Source organism: Battus philenor, unplaced genomic scaffold, assembly GCF_028537555.1.
Source record: "Battus philenor isolate CCGP_79_NKW_IND1 unplaced genomic scaffold, ilBatPhil1.0.hap1 SCAF_9, whole genome shotgun sequence".
Taxonomy (NCBI): Eukaryota; Metazoa; Arthropoda; class Insecta; order Lepidoptera; family Papilionidae; genus Battus; species Battus philenor.
In genome coordinates, this window is record NW_027181759.1 from 7,999,422 (window position 1) to 8,021,614 (window position 22,193).

At 31.3% G+C, this 22,193-nt stretch overlaps 2 protein-coding genes across 2 annotated transcripts; both read left to right on the forward strand.

Moving 5' to 3' along the window:
- The first annotated feature begins 5,060 nt into the window (after positions 1-5,060).
- On the forward strand, positions 5,061-8,357 carry LOC137932287 (alpha-(1,3)-fucosyltransferase 7-like). The gene is made up of 5 exons (XM_068775892.1): positions 5,061-5,540; positions 5,625-5,782; positions 6,246-6,497; positions 7,310-7,552; positions 7,907-8,357. Exons 1-5 carry the CDS (start codon positions 5,313-5,315, stop codon positions 8,355-8,357), a joined length of 1,332 nt encoding a protein of 443 aa, XP_068631993.1. The 5' UTR covers positions 5,061-5,312.
- Positions 8,358-11,045: 2,688 nt separating this feature from the next.
- On the forward strand, positions 11,046-20,771 carry LOC137932128 (uncharacterized). Its single transcript, XM_068775704.1, has 9 exons — positions 11,046-11,343; positions 11,624-11,799; positions 12,599-12,790; positions 13,640-13,776; positions 14,148-14,402; positions 14,696-14,827; positions 17,220-17,321; positions 17,765-17,937; positions 18,263-20,771. The coding sequence occupies exons 1-9, from the start codon at positions 11,171-11,173 to the stop codon at positions 19,098-19,100; spliced, it is 2,178 nt and encodes a 725-aa protein (XP_068631805.1). The 5' UTR covers positions 11,046-11,170; the 3' UTR covers positions 19,101-20,771.
- Positions 20,772-22,193: the final 1,422 nt, after the last annotated feature.

Sequence of the window (22,193 nt, forward strand, 5' to 3'; positions counted from 1 at the left end):
TAGATTCATCTATTGATTACGGGTCTTATGATCACGTAAGTACCGTCTTAAAATTTACGCGGCTAGAGTAAAGCATAAGTGCATTTGCAATTCAGATGCGAGCATTGTTATCTTATCTGAATCCCTCCACATTAGCTGTACAAGATTTACTACCGACATAATATGAATCTTAATTAACTTGAAACCTAAATCCTCGTATATCTGCATTAAAATGCATGAGTCAAGACTGCTGCGCTGGTTTCAACACTGCATTATACCACACGTTATGAATTGAAAAATCGAACATTATTTCAAACGCTCATGCCAGCAAAACTTCTAAAACCTCATATTTTTTTAAATATAAACCGTCTGTAACAGATGATCTTTACATAAAAAAATAATCTCTACGTCCGGAATTATTTCGGAACCACTTTAATATTATTCTAATAAGCTGCCTAATACTTTATTAAAGGTCATGTAAAAACATTTACGATGCGATAAATCGATAAATAAATCGCAAGAGAGAAACTATGTTTTTCACACGACTAATTGTATGGCGCCTGTTCCCGTTTAGAGAAAGCATCAACATTTTTTTAATTGGGCATTAGTAAATATAACTAACAATGGTGTGTATCATAAAGCAATACAAAAAACCATACATTTATAAAGTATTTTTTGTGTATTATAGTTCGAACCGATTATTCATAGCTAATATAGGACATCGTTTGTCGAATCAGCTAATGTATTACATATATAATACAAAGTTCAAGTGTTCCTTATAATTTGACTATTGTAATTGATGATTTAGAGGACACAAGGAACAAAGATGTAACGTTCGAGCATATTACCGATTATTTCACTTCTGTAACACAAGCAACAAACTTTGTAATAATTTTTGCTTAAACATTATGTAAACTATGTGAAAATTTGTAAATAGTAATCGATCAAACGTTCGGTTCCCTCGGGCATAGTCTAATCGTGAAGTGACAGCCCAAACTAAAGTCCCGTTTTGCTTTCAATAGTTCCGTCTAAGAGACCTAAACGCTTGGTGACCTCCCTGTCAGGCTTGTAACGGTCGAAACGGACGGAACGGATGATGGACCACAAGCTTAGTGATTGCAAGTGTTCAGGATATGCGATTTATAGTTCGGCATCTTACACCTGTTAACGCAGTTATAGAGTTAATCTATGAAAAAGGATGTACCGGTTGGAAGCTACCAGCATCTAGCATCTTTGGACAATCCGCTTATCGGTCCGTGGTCTCCGCGGTCAGCTTTTCTGCACGCCCAGCCACTTCCACTTCTACTCCTACAATTTATTCACAAATTGTACCCTGTCCTTATTTGTTTGAACGTAAAGATTTATTTGGTGAGGATTATTTATTTTCATAATTACGATTCTTACAATGAATTCAAAAGCCGGAATGAAAACTTTACGAAAATTGTTATTAATAAGTCTTATAACGCCATTCAAATCAAAGAAATAATAAAATTCAAAACAAATTTCTTAATTGTCCGGGGTGTCGTTTCCACATACATCCATAAGTCCACCAAAAACAGTTTTTTTATTATACTATCTACTTCCACAGACTTAGTATTAAAAAGTTATTGTAAATTCAATTTTCGAATCATAACACATCCTTTTTCTCGTTGTGTTTGTCATGAAACGTTTCACTTTCAGGGAATAGTATCTTAATTTTATTTATTTTTGTATGGTAAAAGAAAAGTCATATTTCCACTATTTGCTTTTTTCTCTTTATAAGAATCTTCCTTTTATCTTAAGAAGGATATGAGATGAAATTAGCGGAATTGATTAAGCAATTTTCGAGTTTTCTGCACAGCAACACATTTATCGATTCTTTTATATAAATAAATGTTTTAAACTATTCAACATTATATACTTCCTTTATTTAATGTCGTAATAAACCTCTGTTGTACTATACATTGATACATCATCATTGCAGCCGATAGATGTCCATTGCAAGGTACAGGCTTCCCCCAAAGTTCGCTGCAATAACTGGTCTTACACTGTCTACATGCAGCGACCGGCTTCCTACCGGCTCCTGGTTGCTACTCGAGAACCTTCTAGCCCGTCAACGACCGTCGGTTTTATGAACGATTTGCCCCGCCCACTGCTACTTCAGATAAGCGACGGTTGTGCTATGTCGGGAATCTTAGTTTCTTTGCACATCTCCTTATTTAATCTTGCTGCAAAGATCCAAACATAACCCTCTCCGTTGCATACATTACATTCCAATTTAATTGCATTACAATATTATGCATACTACGGGAATTATCTCAAGGTATTTTAATAACAACAATTTAATACGCATGTCGCATACTATTGTTTTTCACTGAACACAATACCGAATGATTTCATTTAATATTCTCATCTCCGGTCGATACGAATAACTTTGCTGTTACTCGGTTTTTACCATTCCCATATTTCAAAACGACAATCATGTACATAGGTCATATGATTTAACAAAAGCATGACTACCACCGTCCTATACCGAAACCGCTGTACCTCGCCTTGGGAGAGCGCAGCGAAGTGAGTGTCAAAGAAAAAAGAGATGAACACACGAAATTGGTGTTTCATACAGATCTTTCGATATCGGTTTAGCATATTTTAAAACTTTAAGATACGATTTACGTGTAAACAGCTAATTTATTAATATTTCCTACAAGATTTCAGAACATACACAGCAACCGTATGTATTAAATTATTAAAAGTTATAAGTAATAAATTAAATTGAGTATCAATGACATATTTTTTTAATTAAATACAATATAACCGAAAAATACCTATTTAACCAAAATAATTAACAAAATTATTTTGGTTAAATAGGTATTTTTCGGTTATATTGTATATATATATATATATATATATATAACACAAATAATATTAAAATAAATTTTTGCTCAATTACATCTGCTAATTGAACTGCAGATAATGGTACAGTTGCGATTAGTTCGCAGTACCCCGTAGCCTTTCCCCCGGTTTTTACAATATTTGCAACGCTTATATACTTTGAGCTTTCTCTCCTTTTTTTTTCTACAATATTGGTGACATTGTGACGTTTTTACCATCACACGGTAACGCTCGACCTATCATTATATATTTATCTTATGACAGTGAACGTTAACGGCGGACTGACGGAACGAAGCGGCCGATATTTTCCCCGTCTCACCGCGCGCTTACCTTAGGCGCGAACTGTTTTCGTCGTACAAACCTTACTCATTTCTTTTTATAAAACGAAATTGAGAGGAGAACAAAAACCTTTAAAATTGAATAACATATAACAGCACTGGTGACATAAATGTAAATGCCTTGCTATCTTCCAAATAATGTACGATCGAGTGAGCCTTAATTACAGGGTCTTCCTGATGAGGAAAGACATTGTGATAAAAAGTTGTTAACGAATGTCGACGAAATTATTTTTTTTTTTACATTAAAACGAGTATTTTTTAAAACACAAGCACGATGTACGTATAAATAATATATGTTATAAAATATAAATAAAAGCACAAGCAAGGTTCTTGCCGAGAAAAAAAAATTAAAAAATTGCCAGGAAAACTGCAACAGCAAAATACCGGTTTGTTATCCTAAACATAGAGTTAACTAAAAACATATTTCTGTGAAATAAATGAAAAACAAAGAAAAAGTGTTAGGATGATATGAACTAAGAAAATATTGTTTACGCCGAATTACAACTGCCCTGCCGAGTACAAAATAGAAGAGTTATTTTTAGTGTAACAGTAAACGTTGTTTACTGTTTTGACATTTAATAAATAAAGTGGTCACTCTGAAATACGTTTATTTATTTTTTCTATTAAAGTCAATAACTTTGTACAATAGAAAGTCTATCGGGGCAGCTAGTGTATAATAAATATGATAAACAATGCAATGCTGTACGTTTTATAATATTAAACATTTTTTAAGCTACATCCTTTGCTTACGCGCTAAGCGAAATTTAAGTACATACAAAACTCATTACCCCAAACAGTAATACTTACTTCTATATTAAAATCCCTAAAGCAATTTTAATCATATATTATACGCGAAAAAAAAAAAGAAAGCTTATGTTAAGTCAATGTTGAAATAACCTATAATTATACTAAAGATTACATAAGAGATAAACATCAGAGTTTCTTGGGAGGTTTTTCTCGGTTGAATAAACATCCCAGACCTAGCAGTATTTTACGTGTAAATATATCTATATATTGAAATGTACGTTACGTCAATGTCTAAACTTTTCGAAAGTGCGTAGCAAACCTAACGAGAAAAAAATTAATATGTTTATTTGTTTTATTTATAAAGTTTAATGATAGATTTATTCGCCGCGAGTGACATCTAGCAAATAGTGCAACCTCTAATATCATCAGATTGTCTTCTTACTAATCTATTTTGTTTAGTTTTAACGCAAGTTATTTATGTAGTTACTAACTTTACGGATAATTCTTGAGACCAAATTTTCCTCGTTTTTAAGTAATTGCGCTAAATGTTACAGTTCTGTGGTATTGTTTTTAACTGAAGAATCAAATCTTATCATCATTATTTTAACCGCAGGACTTGTGGACTCTCTCGTAGATTCGACCGGTTAAAACCGGTTGTTCACTTTATTCTTATTTTTTATTTAACTTTATTCGAGAAACAAAAGGCAGTAAGAAATTACAAACTTACATATATAAAAAATTTGCGTACATCTACGCTGAGCTTACCAGTCCTTGGTCTCTACTCCAGAACCTTAACGCTAGTAGTGTTTATACTACATTATATATATATATACAATTACCTTAAATTAACAACATCCATAAAAATGTCACGTGTATTCCGCCAATTAAATATAATGATTACTTTCAAAATAAATACGTATGGAAATGGATTGAATGTAGTTGAACACAACTATTGTAAATATTTAATAATTACTCACATAAAATTTCCTTTGAATCGCATTGTGATTATAAAACAATATAATCACTCGTACATGGGGCACCTTTTGACGCTATTGTCCCTTTGATTGTTTTGTATATAGTTTGGTGAAAACGCTGATATGATTCAGTCTACGCTTCGCTCCGACCGCCATCGTTTCACTTTACTTGTTTTTGTATTGAGGTTACTGTTTTTAATTATCGTTATCTCCAAAGGCCAACGCTAAATGAATATTTGTAATTCCTATTGACATACAGTATGACTTCGCAGTGACGCGATATCGCAGAGTTTATCAGTGATAAAATAGTGATACTGAAACACTACGCTTTTTAGATTGATTAAAATGCCGGTTCTTATTAACGAGCTGAAATGCGTTAAACAAACGAATTCAGGAAATTGAAATGAATATTTTTAGTACTTTTTTAATGCGTAAGCGATTCGCTATAAATAAAGTAGTAGGCTTCATAGTGGTTTTACTTTTTTTCTTAATAATTTACGAACTTAATTACTCGCGTAATACAACCGGGCTTTATAAAATAAATTCAAAAGAAATAAGTTTAAACAAAGATTATTTTGAAGGCGTTGGGTTACACAAGGAAATTGTTAATTATTTTTACAATAAACGGCAGGTAAGTCTTCCTTACAGGTATTAATTAATAAAAAAAATGTTATTTCAAGTGCTTTTAATAAAAACGAGTGCATTTTTTTGTTAGGCTTGGAAGACATCTAACGTAGGATCCATATTATTTAAGGACGTTTCGAATAAAGTATTTATACAACAATCCAACGTAAACAGAACATTTACAATATTGATTTGGAAATATGGCACTTGGTTACAAAACCGGCATTTGTATAGTTTTGGATCCTCTCGGTTAGTGTATATGTCTTTAATAAATTATATGTACATTAAAATATATCGAAAATATCATATTAATTCTCAAATTCAATTTTAAATCAATAAATTATAAAAAAATAAATGAGGCAGGCACAAAATGTAATCTAATTTTTACTTCTATTTTATTATGAGTGGTCAGTCAGTAAATGATAGATCGACATTCAGATTGACAGACATTCCAATATGACGACAATCATATTGGAATGTCTTCATTTTTTTTAAAAAAGTACATTTGACTAATTATGTATCTTATAAATTAGTACCAAGTATAACTTCAAAAATTTTAAAAATTACAGATTTTTTGTGGATTACCTCTACTTTCTCTATAACGCAATTATAGCTTGATATCTATGGAATAACCTGTTTTTACATCACCATATTCACCATAGTCATTTTTATGTTGGTTAAGTAATAAAAAAAGTTTTAAAAAATTGTACAGAGAAGACGTCTCGTTAAAAGGATGCAGCGTAAAGAATTGCATATTCACAAACACAGAAGAATACTTAGAATCTGCCGACGCCGTAGTCGTTCATCTGCAACATGGAGAGCTTCCAAACACTACCAAAAGAAAGTCATATCAAAGATGGATATTTTTAAGTGATGAGTCGCCAAAAAACACTTTTTCACTATCAAAACAGAAAGTGGATTTACGAGACCTGGCAAATGTTTTTAATTGGTCAATGACGTATAGGTACTCAACAATTTTTTTAGTTAATTATTATTTAAAGTTAAATTTACTACACATATAAAGTTAAATAATACACAGCCTCTCATCTAAAGTGTGTTTCTGCTACACTTTCTTTCGGCTACACTTTCATCTAACGGTTCGTCAAACAGATATCACCCAAAAATTATTTATTTATTGTGATTTGAAAAGCATCACAGCATTAAATTACTGAGCTTTTAAACTTATCAACGAATCTTTCGTTCAACGCGTCAATGTTTTCTAGGATTTCATACTTCAAAACCATTTGCATTGTTAAACAATGATGATCTTAAATGCTGGACTACTATTAGCAAGTTGTGCAATTAACCATCAATTGAACATTTCGTTAGTTTAATGTACAAAAAATCTGAATCCATTAGAAACCATAGAAGCGGTGAATTACTTTGTTTGTCAATTCTGATTAAAATAGATCTATATCGATTAATGGGTGATGATATGACACCAGGCTCAAAGACCTGTCGATAATACTGGGAATGTTAAACGATTAGTATCGACGAGTGACAGCCGAAGTCCTTCCTAGGTTCCTTCATTGTGTCATTCAGAGATCTAAGAGCTCATCAGCCACCCAATCCAGTGAAGTATCACGGTGCGGCTCAAGTCAAATCTTCCCAGGATCCCTCGATCTTCACTATCTTAAAAGAGAGTTAGGAGCACTCTGCGCATAGCCAAAGAACCCTTGGAATCCGCAATTGCCACTTAAGCATCAGTGAAAGTTCGATCACAAAAACAGAACTGATTAGTAAGACGAGTATTAAAAATTTAAACATCAATTGCAGAAGCGAGTCCGATGTGCCGGTACCATATGGGCGTACTGTTCCAAAGACAAAGTTTTTGCAGGAAACGGCAGCGAAACCCATTATCGACCTAGTTCCGTTCTGGAATAAAAAACGTCAGGATGTTTTGGCAACAGTTCTAATGTCCAATTGCGCTGTTTCCCAACGGATGGCATATTTGAAGGAATTAAAAAAACATTTAACAGTCGATATACTTGGACAATGTTCAGATAACGACAAGAACAGGTAGTTAAGAATTTTTAAAACTCTTAATGAAATATTGTTGTACCAAAAGCTACGTCCGTATGTTGATTTACGTTTCATTTGTCATTCGTCATATCATTTGTAAAATCCCTTGCACAGCTACTTTTTGTTAGTAGAAGATTATGGCAATCGCGTTCTCGTGGAGTTTTGTTTCGTAAAAAACAAGTCATCCAAAAAGGCTCAAAAAAATTTAACATTCGACCACCTTTCTAAGAATTCAAAAAAAAATAACACAATTAATTCAAATGTTAAAAAATGTTAATTCAGTTAGCATTAGCATACAAGACGAAAAAATAAACATTTGCACCAAAAAATATAATCACTATCTTGTTTCAGATGCCCCGGACATTTTCGATCAGATTGCCCAATAGTGTCCGAGTATTTATTCTATTTGGCTCTAGAAAATTCGAAGTGCCGAGAGTACTTAACAGAGAAAGTTTTTTATAACGCTTATTATAAAGGAGCCATTCCCATTATATCGGGTCCAAAACAAGAAGACTGCGAGAAAATATTACCACCAAATTCATTTTTGCATGTTGACAATTACGCCACAACTGAAGAACTTGCCATGGAAATAATTAGCCTTAGCAAGGATATCCCAAGACTTCTTAAATTTCACGAATGGCGGAGACATTTTGAAGTAATTAATGAACATGGATATTTTGGATCCCAATCCCGACAATATTGTCGTATCTGTGAGGCTTTAAACTATAATGACGATAAATTTAAAACATATGATGAAGAGACTTTAAGAAAATTTTTAGATTCATCATTATTATGTACATAGTTCATAAATTTAGTCTATTATAAATATTTAATGGTATTTTTGCAGTTTTTCTTTTAAAATTTCTTCAATTTAATTATGGAATATGAATAGCTTTGTCCAACACATTAACTAAGTACGTCCACATAAATTCCAACGACAACGTCATCGCTGCAACCGTCATTTTTATTATATGCATTGACTAAACAATCATTTGGAACCTCATTTAATATCTGAAAATCTTCAGAAAGCCGTTTTTGTGGTGCTTAAATTCATACAAGTCTAGATATTCCAGGTTACATTTTTGATATTTTATAATACCTTAATGAATCATACCTTGTAAATACGAATATTGATACCGTTTCTTTCATCTGCATCTTGCATCGTGTCAAGGAAACGGAAAATAGGGAAACTTTATGTTTTCTGTATTTTTAAACCCATTTAGTGGTTTTTACTCCGTCGTTGTAACGTGACAGGGTACATTTATTAGTAAAGTTTTTATAGACTACTAAACTTGAACAGTCGAAAAATTTCTACATTACTGTTTGCACCGTAGATAATTCTATTACTTTATTACTCTAACAGGACTAACCAGACTGCTTCCTTTTTTGCCACTGTAATAATCCTTGTATACATTCTCTAGTTCAAATAAATGTTTACCTGTGTATGATTCTCATTTATGTAGGTAATCCAAGAAATTACTAAGAAAAAAAGTTCATATTATACCCTAATAAACTTAAATGGTAACGGTAACTAGTATAAACCTATTTTATAAAAACAAGTAAATTACTCTAAACACACTAATTATATGTACAATCTATTTTAATTGCTCTAGAAAATCTTACATTTTTTTTATGTAACTTGTAATTTTCACACCACTATTTTATATACTTTGTACATAATTGTTTATACAGGTTGATTGGAAATAGGTGTAAAAAGGCTTCGAAGGTTGGTATGTATAGCTAATTCATCAGCAAACCCTGGTCGGTATAAAGTAATCATTCAGAAATATTATTTTTTCCTAATTGAATTCGATCAGTAAATTACTTTTTACATTACAGTTTACACGGACAGACAGCAACAAAAATAAAAATTAAGCTAAAATTTGAAAACCCTTTTTCCTACCAAAAAATTTTTCATAGTTTTTGTATAGACTGTGCCGTGTGTTTATTAGCGACAAATGTGTATTCGCTGCTTTAAAGCCTACTTCCAATCACCCTGTATAATTATATGAATACATGATGAAACCAATAAAGCATATACCAAATCAAAGTAATGCTTCCTTTTTTCGAGTGAAAATCTATTACGATATTTTTATCGCTGCAGTAGAAGAAGGGTATAAGCCACAAAAGTCCATAGCTCTGATGGTAAAACATTGTACCGATTATATGGCAATGCCTTGAATGATACATCACTTTAAGACATTTCTATTAGCAGCGTTTATCAGGCCTGAATACAGTAATGTAATTTTTAAACAATCGATTCTCAGTTTGTCACAAGCACTCTACGTTTCCGTTGCACCGTGTCACTTCAAAGAAAAAATAAATTCCTATTAGGCAGCCCAAAATCTAAACGCCATCCCAATTTTATAAATCCCTAGAGCTCAGTTACAGCAGAAAAAGTTTAAGCGGAACAAACTATTCGGCCAGCTCAATCTCCATGAAACTTTTATAGCTAACAACCAAATAGCGTTCATCATCATTATCATCATTAAATCCGTAGAACATCCACTGCTAGATGTAGATCTTCCCCATAGATTACTTATTAAACCAGTTGAAATGTCTGTTTAAAAAAACTACTATGCATCTTAAACTAGATATATCATATTGTCACCCTCACACTCACAGGGTGGGTCCAACGCTACGCAGTAAACTGGGAGTGGTTAAGAGCTGCTTTGAGCCTCTGCCATTTACATATGTCGCTTTTAATCGTCGGTCTTAATGAAAACTGGATATCATAAAGGTCAAAAATAAAAGAAAATGTGACATTGAGAAAGCTAGATCTCTCTAAATTTTGGATCAATAATTTTTCAGGTTATTCCCAATAACATTTTATTTTTGTACATTTATTTCATGTTTGGGTTGTATTTCTATGCATGTTACAAACGCCAAAATAACAAAACTTTCAATAATAAATGAATGCGTCAAACTGGAAGTAGACACAAATTTTACTTTTATTAATATATCTTTAAAGTATATATGACTAATCTGCTTTCTTTGGTCCGAACAAAAGAAAATATAAATTTCAAAGTAATTTCGTATAAAATTTTATGTACAAAGTTATCTAATTAAAACTATCTAGGAATTATATTTAAAAAACCATACTTAACAAGTAATAACATTAAACATAACAACTATACCGTACATTTTTATCATAGTTTTTTAAGGGTAAGACTAGAATAAAATGTTATTCACCTGTCATAATGTACAGGATAACGTTGGAATATATTTTAGCGAGTCTTAACTCCTCCCCGAAACTTTGCAAATAAATTATTAATAAAAAAAGTATAATAATGAAAATTAGAAGTAACACTTTTTAATTTGGTTCTATCACTATAATTTTGTTTCGATTTTAACCGTTAGAAAATTTTATTGACCTTTCCTTAAAATAAATAACAGTAAGTTCCATATTTATTTTGCAAAATTCAGATTCTACGATGGTAATTCACGATTCTAAATATCAATGTCATAGATGTCACAATGAATTGTGATGTTATAACAATTTTTCCATGTATTCATATCCGTGTAGTTATATATTATGAAACAAATTATTGAACAGTGCGCAATTGATATATAATCTTTCTAAAAGTGTTATTCCCTAGATTTATTTTTAATACAATGGAGAATAACAGGAATTTTCAAAATTTACAATTATCTTTGTACCCGGAAACGCAATCTGAAATTTCAGTTCTTACTGAAAATGTAACCAATGCTAATATAGAAGCAAAATTATCACCAGTTGAAATTCAACAAGAATATTTTGAAAATTTACAGGATTATGATTGGTTAAAGTAAGTTAAATTTTAAAAATGATGTTATTTGTTATTAATCGATAAATTATTGCCCAATTATTTACGCACATACATAATTCACATACAGTTGATTTTTTTAAGTAAATAGAAAGCTTGTAATTAGTGAATAGTTGTATGTAATTATATTGCAATGTTAATGTTGAATATACATATCCACATATCTGTATTCAAATATGGTTGGTGGTGTTTCTAATGTGCTGTAATTAATAAAGGGTAATATCAAAATATTCTACAGTGTTATTCCATGTAAATTTTACAGGTATGAAAAAAGTGACCGAAGGCTGTTGTTGCAAAATATTGCTTTTGCTTTATTTGGTGGGCCAAGTTCTGTAGGCGATTTATCTAATGCTGAAGATGGTACAGGGCAACTTGAAGGATACACCTCTAGACAAAAGGAACAAGTTATTAAGATATATGAAAAGTTATGTGAACAAAGTATGTATTTAATGAGCTAATTATTAAAAAGGTGCTATTGTAAAACTTTTTGAATTTCATTGTACAATACATTATAAATTTAAGAAAGGAACCTTAAGGCTCCAGCAACTATCTGTTTTCTATGCTTTGTGGGAAACTGACTTGCTAATCTGTAGGACTATATTTGTATATTCTTATATTTATATTTTTATTCATAGTAAAACATGTTTAAAAAAATCTTAAAAACATGTTTATCAGATACACTAGTTTAGCAACATGGTTAAATTTGAATGTAGTGAAAATATTATATGCACAATGTAACCATAATTTCCATTTACAGAAGGGTTATAGTAACATAAAATAAATATAAAAATAGATTGGTAATGATGGTAATAGAAAGAACTTCACAAGGTGTTAATATTTCATTATTTTTTTTAAATAGTCATAAATTAAAAAAAAAACCTGTGACAAAGATTGTTTAAGTTTCTAGGGTAAGCCTCTTTTTGCCTTTCACTGGATTTTGGTTTAATGTATATATCAGAGTCTTCTTTATGACCGTTTATTAAATGTATTATATAATTAACCTCTATAAATTTGTTAATTAACAATGTATGTGTTATTGCAAATTATAATAAAATTTTATGGCACACTTATTTGTTATGAGGTATTCTGTGCCATTGAAAGAACTTTTTAAACCCTCTTGTAAGCTTTTGAAAACTTTGGTAAATGTCATTATAGAAACTTTCAAATGTTTCTATTACTTTAACATACTTGATTATTTTCATTTTTAATTTATTTAAGTAAATTTATCTTTTTGCAGGTAAATATTCACAAAATGATGAGGATATTATGGTGTCAATACTATTAATTGTTTGTGCAAGACCTCAACCCACCAAATTTTATCAAATTCAACCATCAAACTATTGGTTAGACTTACATCAACGAAATGACATTGATATTTGGTGTACTGCTGTGTTCAAAGTCAGAAAATGCATTCCAACAACACTAAATAGTATGTTTTTTTACATTAATTAATGCATTAGTATTTTAGCTAAGATTATTATAGTAACTACAACAAAATTTTATGTATACCAAACATTAATTTTTACAAACACTAAACAAAAAAGAAATCAGTTTTCAAGTTTTCTATATCTAAGCAATACCTATGCTGTAACTGGACACTTGGGCATTTTGATTGTTACATTTTTTTATATACATGACTATGATGTTACTCTTAACATGAGGCCTAAAGGCTGAAGTTGCTAAATATGCTACATGTATCATAAGTTTTTGAAATATAACAGGGTCATAGACTTATGACAAAGATTGCCTAGGTACAGTTTTGTAGTGTTCTCTTTTATTTTTATACTGTACTCGAATAGTGTAGTAAGTAAAAAGAATAATCTAGACAGATTGTATTTATAAAATTTTAGAATGTCTGACTAAATTCAATGTGGGGGGTACTTGTCACCATTTCTATTTGATATCTAAAATTTATAGTTATTAGCACCAGCTTGTTATTGGTTTTACCATTTTAATATATTTTCTTGATATTGTCACTACTCAGATATATTACAATTATGTGACTAAAAAAGACATTGAAGAATAACTATTATATTATTCTACTCAAACATCAAATATGATTGGTGTATTAACAATATGTTTAAGTTTTCATGTTTGCAAGACATGTGTATGGAACACACATAGTTTTTTTTTTTTTAATATGTTCATGATTTTTTATTGTTCTTATAGTCTACCTGTAAAATGGCTAAGATTAATTGCTTGCTAAATATTCGTAATAAAATGTGATAGATGTATTTGTATTTTTTATATTATTTGTTTTTTTTTTTCGTTTTTTTAGCTAAACCATGTAGAATATATATTGATGATAATGCAAGAGTATATCAAGATTGGGATTCATATTTACAAAACAATACACTTCCAAAGTGTGTGATGATTGTTCCAGAAAATGGTGAATACAAAGGTATTATTGTTGAGGTAAGAAAAATAATTAATTAAAATGAAATTTTATTGAAACATAAATATATGCATAGATACAAAGTACAACATAATGCATGTGTACATCAGTTTTCATTTTATTTCTGAATTTCAAGTATAGATATTCAATTAGATTTATTACATATCTTTCTTCTCTCAACTGTGAGTCACATGATGTATATATGTACAAATATATATATACATATAATTTTTATTATGGTAAAATTTAGAAGTTTTACTCAATTATATATTAATTGGTTCATTATTTTATTTCAAGCTACACACAATTGCTACACACTTAAATAAAACCTATAAGAACAATGATACCATGCAATAAATATTCCTTTTAAGTGAATGTTTTATTTTTTCAGGGTGAAGAAGCATTTGCTGTTAAACTAACAGTGGCGCCATCACCGTCCTTAGGCCTTAAGGCAAGAGTGCTGAGCTCTGTTGACACAGCTAACACAGTTGTGTCATTGGGGGCTGTGGGGGTTCTCGGTGCTGCTGCATTTACTCCTATTGGACCAGCTTTTCTTGTTGGAGCAACTGTTGCTACAGCGGCCACTGGCATATATGGTCTTGTTCGTTCTTCCATTCATCTTAATGACAGGAGGGTACATGAACAGGTATAATACTACTAATTACTCGAGTTACTTAATCATTATATAAATAATTAAAATTCGGATTTAACATTTAAACTGATTTATTTTTTGACAGCTTAAGCTTTAATAGCCGTTTATGTAATGGGGGTGTGATTTTTAACAGGTTAAGATTGTTGAAAATTCATGTTGTTTTTTTGAGAGAAATTAAAATGTATTCACTTAAATCTGGAAACAGAGGGCTTAAATATATTGTTAATCAATCTATTTGTTTATTACATTCCGAACGTTTTATATCATAACTTAAAATAATATTTCAGAGTATTAGCCCAATGAATAGTGAAGCCCAAGGGAGTTGGTTAAATATAACAGCTTCAAGTGTTGGCTTAGCAGCCAGTGCAGCTACTACCCTGCTTGCCCGTTCCGCAGCTGCTGGCACTAACTTGTCAAAGGTCAGTTAATTTTGTGCATTCTTCACATTAATATTACTTAAGTGTATATACATTTATGTATAACACACAGAAACATCCCATAGATGTGTATATGTGACTGATATGTTTGATACAAGGTTTTTCATCTCTTGCCTGATTAGCAAGCTCACAGTCGCTTTCGGAACCATGTAGAGGATTATATAACCTTTATAAGATTAAATCAGGAATGAGGACATCCGTAAAGGAGCAATATAACCCAGCAGATTGGATAATAGATCTCGTCGCCTGCTGACCAGATCGCAAACCAGTGGCAGCTTAAAATTCTATGTGGAAACCGTGGATCTGTCATCTGTCCATCCCTCAAGCCGGATAGATGAACTTGTCAAGTTTGTTGGAAGATGGTGCAGGTCGCTTTCAATCGATCTATTAGGAAATCAATGGGGAAAACCTTAGTCCAGCAGTGGATGACCTGGGGCTGAAATGACGGTTACGATTTCAAAGATAAGCATGTATATACACTCTCGGACTTGCGCACGGTACATACTACGTGCAACATCGTATTGTTTTGCTCCTCAGTTGGAAAAGTTTTTTGGTTGTTCAAAGTGACTCTCTGTCCAAATGACTGACTGTCTGTCTCTCTGCCCTCTGTTGGTGCATTGTGAGTTTAATTAACTCACTATGTATAACAAAGTGAAGTGTAATGTAAAAAAGTGTTTTAAACATCGAAATTAATAGTATCACCAAATAACAAATTTTTTATCTACCTTCAAACACAATTATCTCGCGATATACACGGGATATGCAACTCGTTTATTAAGAAAGCAAGACATTTATTAATAGATCTTATCCTAAAACCACTAACAGAAATTTTCAATATGGGTCTTTTTAGTAGCATTTTCCTGGACGAATGGAAGTTGGTTATTGTTGTCCCTATCCTTAGAAGCGGATCAAAGGATGACCCCACTAGTTACCACTCTGTATCTTTTAAACTCATTCTCTAAAATACTTGACAAGTTAGTAAACAAGAGACTGGTGAATTACCTGGAAACTATCAATCTAATATCGGAAAAGCAATTTGGCTTTCGTTGCGGCAAATCCACTGAAGTCGCGATATCCCTCCTTACTTCTAAAATTTTAACGCATCTAGAACAAAAGAAAAGCTATGTTTGCGTATACCTGGATTTGGCCAATGCTTTTGACACTGTTTTCGTTCCAATCTTGATTAAAAAACTAGAGAACCTCGGAATTAGGGTATTTGCATTAGATTGGTTCCATAGCTACTTTACTTTCGTTGCTGCAACACTGTTTCCGTGTCCGATGCGTCCGTAACAACCATTTAACATTATTCTTCTTAAATTTAATTAGACCGGTCATAATTACTATACATACGAGCTGTTAAAAAAAAACTATCGAAAGATAAACTTTATGTACCTATTCCACCTGATCTCACAGAGACTAAAAAAATTCAAATTTACAAATCTCGGCGGCTATTTATTTAAATACGATTATAATACCCAAGATCTATCACACAGAACCAAAAAATAAGATTTCATTTCTTTAGTCAAGTTTAATAATGCTGTTTGTGTTTAAAAACTATGGCGCCATTACATATTGTAACGATAAATTTATTACCTTAACCTTTTGTTCCTAAATTTGTGTCTGGAGGTAGGCGCTGTTTAAGCTATTGCGCAGCAAGATTAAACATTAAATTATATTTCTTACGAACACGTTTATTCATATTATTGGAAAGTATTCAGAGCTCTAGAAGATACTATAAATTATAGAACTAAAAATTTTGTCATTGTTGCAGAATTAATTTTTATTAATATTATAATAAATACTGCTACTTCATATTTCCTAAAATCTTTAAATTATTAATTAATTATATATATATATATATATATGTGTGTGTGTGTGTGTGTGTGTGTGTGTGTGTGTGTATATGTATAAATAATAAAAGTAATAGAATATAGTTTTTTGATAGAAAGCCTTGCATCTCTAGCAAACAGATTTAAAAATGCAATATAATGTGATAGCAGAGAACAATACATTTTGTTCTACCATACAATTCTAATTTATGGTGTTGTGTAACGTTTCCTGTACATACTTATTCTATGAAGATTTTCATACTGACATCCGAAAACTATTTTCAGATACCAGTATGAAAAGGAATAAAAATACGGGACTACATTTTTATTGCAGAAACATATATATTGCTTTCCAAATTCTCCCTCTTCCAGATTCTCCCCAATTTTAATTGAGTTTAAACATTATTTACAATATTTTGTGTCAAATTAAATGATAATAAAATTTGCTTTTACATAATGCACTCAAACCATCGCTAAGAATTGATAAAAACCACTTTCTCTTCATTTTAATTGCAATTTTAGTGTAAACAGTATTATTGTTACAGACGGGGCAAGTACTGGCAACGTCCGTAAAGGTTCTTCAGCATGCTAACATGATAACCGGCGGTGTCGGCGTTGTTAGCAGTCTTATGAATATTATTATTAAGGTAAATTTTGACTTCTATAAGTCTATCCTAACAAACCTAATATTATACATTACAGTGTTTCGTTAATAATCGTGTAAAGTGGTTAATCTATAGCTCATTTGTCAGCAAAAAGCTTTAAAGCTTTTATACCTATTAATAAAATAGTGATTAGTTACTGAAAGATGTTGCATTATATTATTTTTTTTTATTTGATTGCAGGCCAATATTTTCTGACAGTAAAAGTTGTCAGGGACATGTATTAAACAATAATTAATTTTATTGTGTTATCCGAATCTTGCACACTTATTCTTACAATATTATACTATACCTACTAGCTTATCATTACAGTATTTTTTATTTCTGAAACCATTGATGATGAACCATGCATTCAACTCTTTAAAGCTTTTACATCTATAACCAATCGCTCTGTATATGGTGATAATGTATGAATTCATATGTTTCAGTATCAAAAGCATGGAGAGAAGCCCTCAAAACTTGAGGTATTCCAGTTTTCAGCTGCAACACTTTTCTTTTTCCATGCAGTTGTTTCTAATAAAACTGCACAGAGCATTATTGAAGAAGCTCAAGCCAATACCATTAATGAATACAGAGCTTCTCTTAGAAGCAATAGACACAGGTAAGATTGCTGCTGTATTATTTTGTGTACACTGAGTAATGAGATTTGTATGTAGTACTGTTTATATTTTATAATGTACTCGCTGGCACGAAAAACTTACTGTTATTAATTATTTATTCATATTAATGCTTCTTGGCACACAATATTATTTTTTAATGCATCTTTACTCGCTAACTTTATTGAATGACTTCAAAATTTTTCCAATTTTTTCTCTCCATAAGAAACCTAACCAGTACCTTATTAGTTTTGATTTAACGAATAATTTTTATTTAGATATATACACATAGATAATATAACAAATATTATGTCAATTTACTTTTTTAAGGAAAATATTCGATAAAATCAGCGCTGAATCTAGGAGAGTACAAGGCACTATTCAAGGAAACACAGAAGTCATTCGAGGCATCAAGACAATTCTTGATAAAGACCAATTTTTCACTGATGTCCTTCGTATAAACAAAGATGTTAATCAGCATAAGTTAAGGATATCAATGACAGCAGATGGACAAGTTAACTTAAATGCTCAGCACAAATTTAATCCTTCAGAGTTGTATAATATGGGAAAGCAAAGCAGGTCCGAACTGTTCTCTAATCTTGGTCCAGCTAATGTTACATCAAGGAATGTTTCCACAAGGGTTATACCTAATTCATGTGTTGCAACATATTCAGATTCCAATAAAGATAATAGTTTCCTTGTTGGAATCCATCCAGGAGAAATAATAAGAGTTGGTGCCCATTTGATAAGAATAAGTGCTTTATGTGCTGAAGACATTGGAAAAATGTTAGAGAATCTTAGTCAAGACGTTTATGCTAAACTCATGACCATCTGTTTCAATGTACTCTCGAAACTCTTGCCGGTTGAAATCGCCAAAATGAAACTCTTGAGTCCAGAAGAAGATTTAATAGTTCAAGTTGTAAAATTCGTTTTCAACTACATGAAACATGAAAGACCTCTTGGCGAGCCATCTAGAAATTACGACAACAGTATTGTGATTGTTTTAAAAGAATTTTTCCAAGATGGAATGATTTGTCAAGAGACAGTATTGTTTCTTAAAGATCAATTGATGAAATGGGTTGATGAAGAAATCCTTCGAAAAAATACTCAATATCCTCAAAGGAAGCAAATCATTTGCAAAACCTGTAATGGAATAGTTTTCGCCTAATCAAAGAAAAATAGTTTTAAACTTATGGTTTCTTTTTTCTTATTACAATCTGCATGTACACAATTAGGAAGTTTTTACAAGTGTAAAACAATGAGTAAGGGAGAATATTAAACTATTGTTAGTATATATTTAACAATATCAAACAACTTCACTTTGGGTGAAAAATTCTGAAAAGCTTATTTAACTTTTCTTGCATATATTATATATATTTAGTTATAAGGCAGGAAAATAATGTTATTTAAAAAATTCTAATTATATACGATCTATTCAAAGAAATAATATATAATGCACATATCAATATTTTTATTACTTATAGATATATTTATTCAATTAATATTATCATTCTAGAGCAGTGTTTGTATGTATAAAATAAGGTATTTTGTAAGATGAGAGAACTATGATTAATGAGTGTTTACTAACCTTTACACCAGTGCTTTTTTTAACTTCTGAAAGTTATGCAATATGAAGTATATTACAAACAAGTAATTTTAGCGGAGGTTCGGCCCTTTCGGGCGTTCTTGTATCGGAATGCTAAATCATGATTCCCACGAGCGCCTTTGAGCGTAGCTCCTGTAAATAGGTCTTAGTTAGTCTTAGTGCTAGTCCAGTCCAAAAAAATATCTTAGTTCAGTGTAACACCTATAATCAGAGATTTGATATAATGGTTAAAGAAATTTATGTATCAAAAGAATTACATTATACAACTATATGAAAAACTTATACAAAAAATATCTTATAAATAATAATATTTTATATTATTATTTATAAGATTATAAACTGAGTCGCAGCAGCAGACGAATCAAAATAAAATGTAGGGTAATCTAATTTTTTCGATCACACGGGTTGTTTATGCTCTGCTGTATCCATCAAGTTAGTAGACACTGGAAGTGGTAATTTAACTAAATGTTGAATGGTTCTCAAAATGTGGGTCTTGAGCGCTTTCTTGAAACATAGTAATGTTTTGCAGTCTTTAATGTCTGTGGCAAGTTTATTGTAGATATGTGCACCTTCATACATAATACTTTGTTTGCTCTTGTACTTTGTTTTTGGACACCATAGGACCAAGTTATTTGCACTTCTTAGAACTTTTATAATTTATGACTTTTGTGAATGTTAAGGGGCTATCCGTTTTCTGTATTTCGTCCCAGTCAATTTTTAGTGGATCATATTGTTTGTTTTTTGTAGCGTATATTATGTGTCTAACTTGTATTTACAGTTAGTAAGTTGATTTGGAGCCACCTGGAGAACCTATCAAGATGATTTTGAGCTTTGTTAACTATTTCATTAATTGTTGGGCCCAAATAAAACAAGCTAGTACCGTCCGTTTATAGAGTGACGTTACCATTTAGGCCAATTTCATGAACTCTGTTTATGTAAATCAGGAACAAAAGCGACCCAAGGATTGAAACCTGCGGGACTCTGCGTGTAATTTGCGCTGTAGTGCTCTGATGCTCACCAATTTTAACAACCTGGTACCTTTTTTCGAGATATTATTGAAAGATTTTGTGTGCCTTACCGATGCTTAAGCCGTCCAACATATTTAATAGTATTTCGTGGCTAACAGTATCGAACGCCTTTTTAAACCAAAAAATTTTTCCAGAGCAATAAATTTACAGTCTATTTGATGTTTTAGTTTAGTTGCGATGTCTATTGCAGTATGTATAAGTATAAGATATTTTTTGTATAAATTTTTCATATAGTTGTATAATGTAATTCTTTTGATACATAAATTTCTTTAACCATTATATCAAATCTCTGATTATAGGTGTTACACTGAACTAAGATATTTTTTTGGACTGGACTAGCACTAAGACTATGTTTGATTTGGGTTGGGCTAAATTTCATTTAGATGTACACAGGTAAAATAGATACAGGCCTGTAATTTCCAGGATCAGTTTTACATTCAGATTTGAAAATAGGAGATACTTTGGCTATTTTTAGAACATCAGGGAACATACAATTGCGGAGGCATTGGTTTAACCATCACATAAGATTTTTGAGAATGGGGACTTTGATGCATTTTATAATCTTAGTGCTTATGTTGTCCAGTCCTACCGTCTGAGATTATTTCTGAAGGTGACAATGTCTCTTTTTCTTTGTTGTTTTATAGCTCATTTATTAGCTCCCACGTTTTAGGAGGTTTCGTTTTACATTTCTTAAAGGTTTATGAAAGTAAGCACGTTTCGCCTTCTGCATTGTTTCTGTTACTTTGTTTCTTTCAGCCTTAACCATTTTTTCAATTATTTCATTTTTTGGGTTTGCTTCATGTTTATGCCACAAGATGTGTCTTCTATTTATACCATCTATAATCGTTTTATTTATAAAATCGGTCTTTGATGTATTTAATATCTTAGTTTTAGTGATGGGTTTCTATTAATACTTGCTATAATTTCACTCTCTAGGTCTTCATACTTTGATAGATCTTCAGTCTTAATCAATTCGTTTGTTTTATATAGGGTTTCATAGTTAACGGCTTTATATCGGAACTTCTTCAAAGTAAAGTGTTTATACTTCTCTATTTCTTGGTAAAATTGTCTGTGATAGCTGATTCGATCAATGTAAAGCAGGTGTTGTCCTTTAAGTTAATGCAAGCGTGGTTTATGCAGTTTTGGTCTTACGTATTCGGGTGTAATTCTGTTTGGAGTTACTAGTCCATTTTCTTTGAGCATTTCAATATATTGTTTCCTTGGATTATCTGGTTTAAGTAGTTTGAAATTGAAGACTGCCCGTTTTGCACAGAGTTTAGAAAAGTTGAAATTTGTATCTTTGAAATGGTGGCGTAATCAATTTTTTTTTTGGGGCTTAGAAATTCCGAATACAGCAGCTTAAATTTAAAGCTGTATATAATTCTAATAGGAGTAAGAAAGATTGCGGAATCTGCTTTCAATGAAATAACATGCCGAAAGACATCAAACAACATATGACTAATATTGTGAAACAAAACAAAATTTCTAAAATTAATTTTTAAGAAATTGTGTCAAAATGTCAAGATACTAAAATATAAAAGTTTAGTTTATGTAATTATTTTATGTTGAAGGTAGTAAATTCATAAAGAAAAGTATTCCGAAACGTCTCTAGTTGGTTAGTCTACGC

What these genes read in the sequence shown, in the direction of transcription:
- LOC137932128 (XM_068775704.1), top strand. Translation starts at nt 11,171, where the DNA reads ATGGAGAATAACAGGAATTTTCAAAATTTACAATTATCTTTGTACCCG. An exon ending in CATTCCAACAACACTAAATA is followed by an intron (nt 12,791 to 13,639) that starts GTATGTTTTTTT and finishes TCGTTTTTTTAG; the next exon opens with CTAAACCATGTAGAATATAT. An exon ending in ACAAAGGTATTATTGTTGAG is followed by an intron (nt 13,777 to 14,147) that starts GTAAGAAAAATA and finishes TTATTTTTTCAG; the next exon opens with GGTGAAGAAGCATTTGCTGT.
- LOC137932287 (XM_068775892.1), top strand. Translation starts at nt 5,313, where the DNA reads ATGAATATTTTTAGTACTTTTTTAATGCGTAAGCGATTCGCTATAAAT. An exon ending in ATTTTTACAATAAACGGCAG is followed by an intron (nt 5,541 to 5,624) that starts GTAAGTCTTCCT and finishes TTTTTTTGTTAG; the next exon opens with GCTTGGAAGACATCTAACGT. An exon ending in AATTGGTCAATGACGTATAG is followed by an intron (nt 6,498 to 7,309) that starts GTACTCAACAAT and finishes CATCAATTGCAG; the next exon opens with AAGCGAGTCCGATGTGCCGG.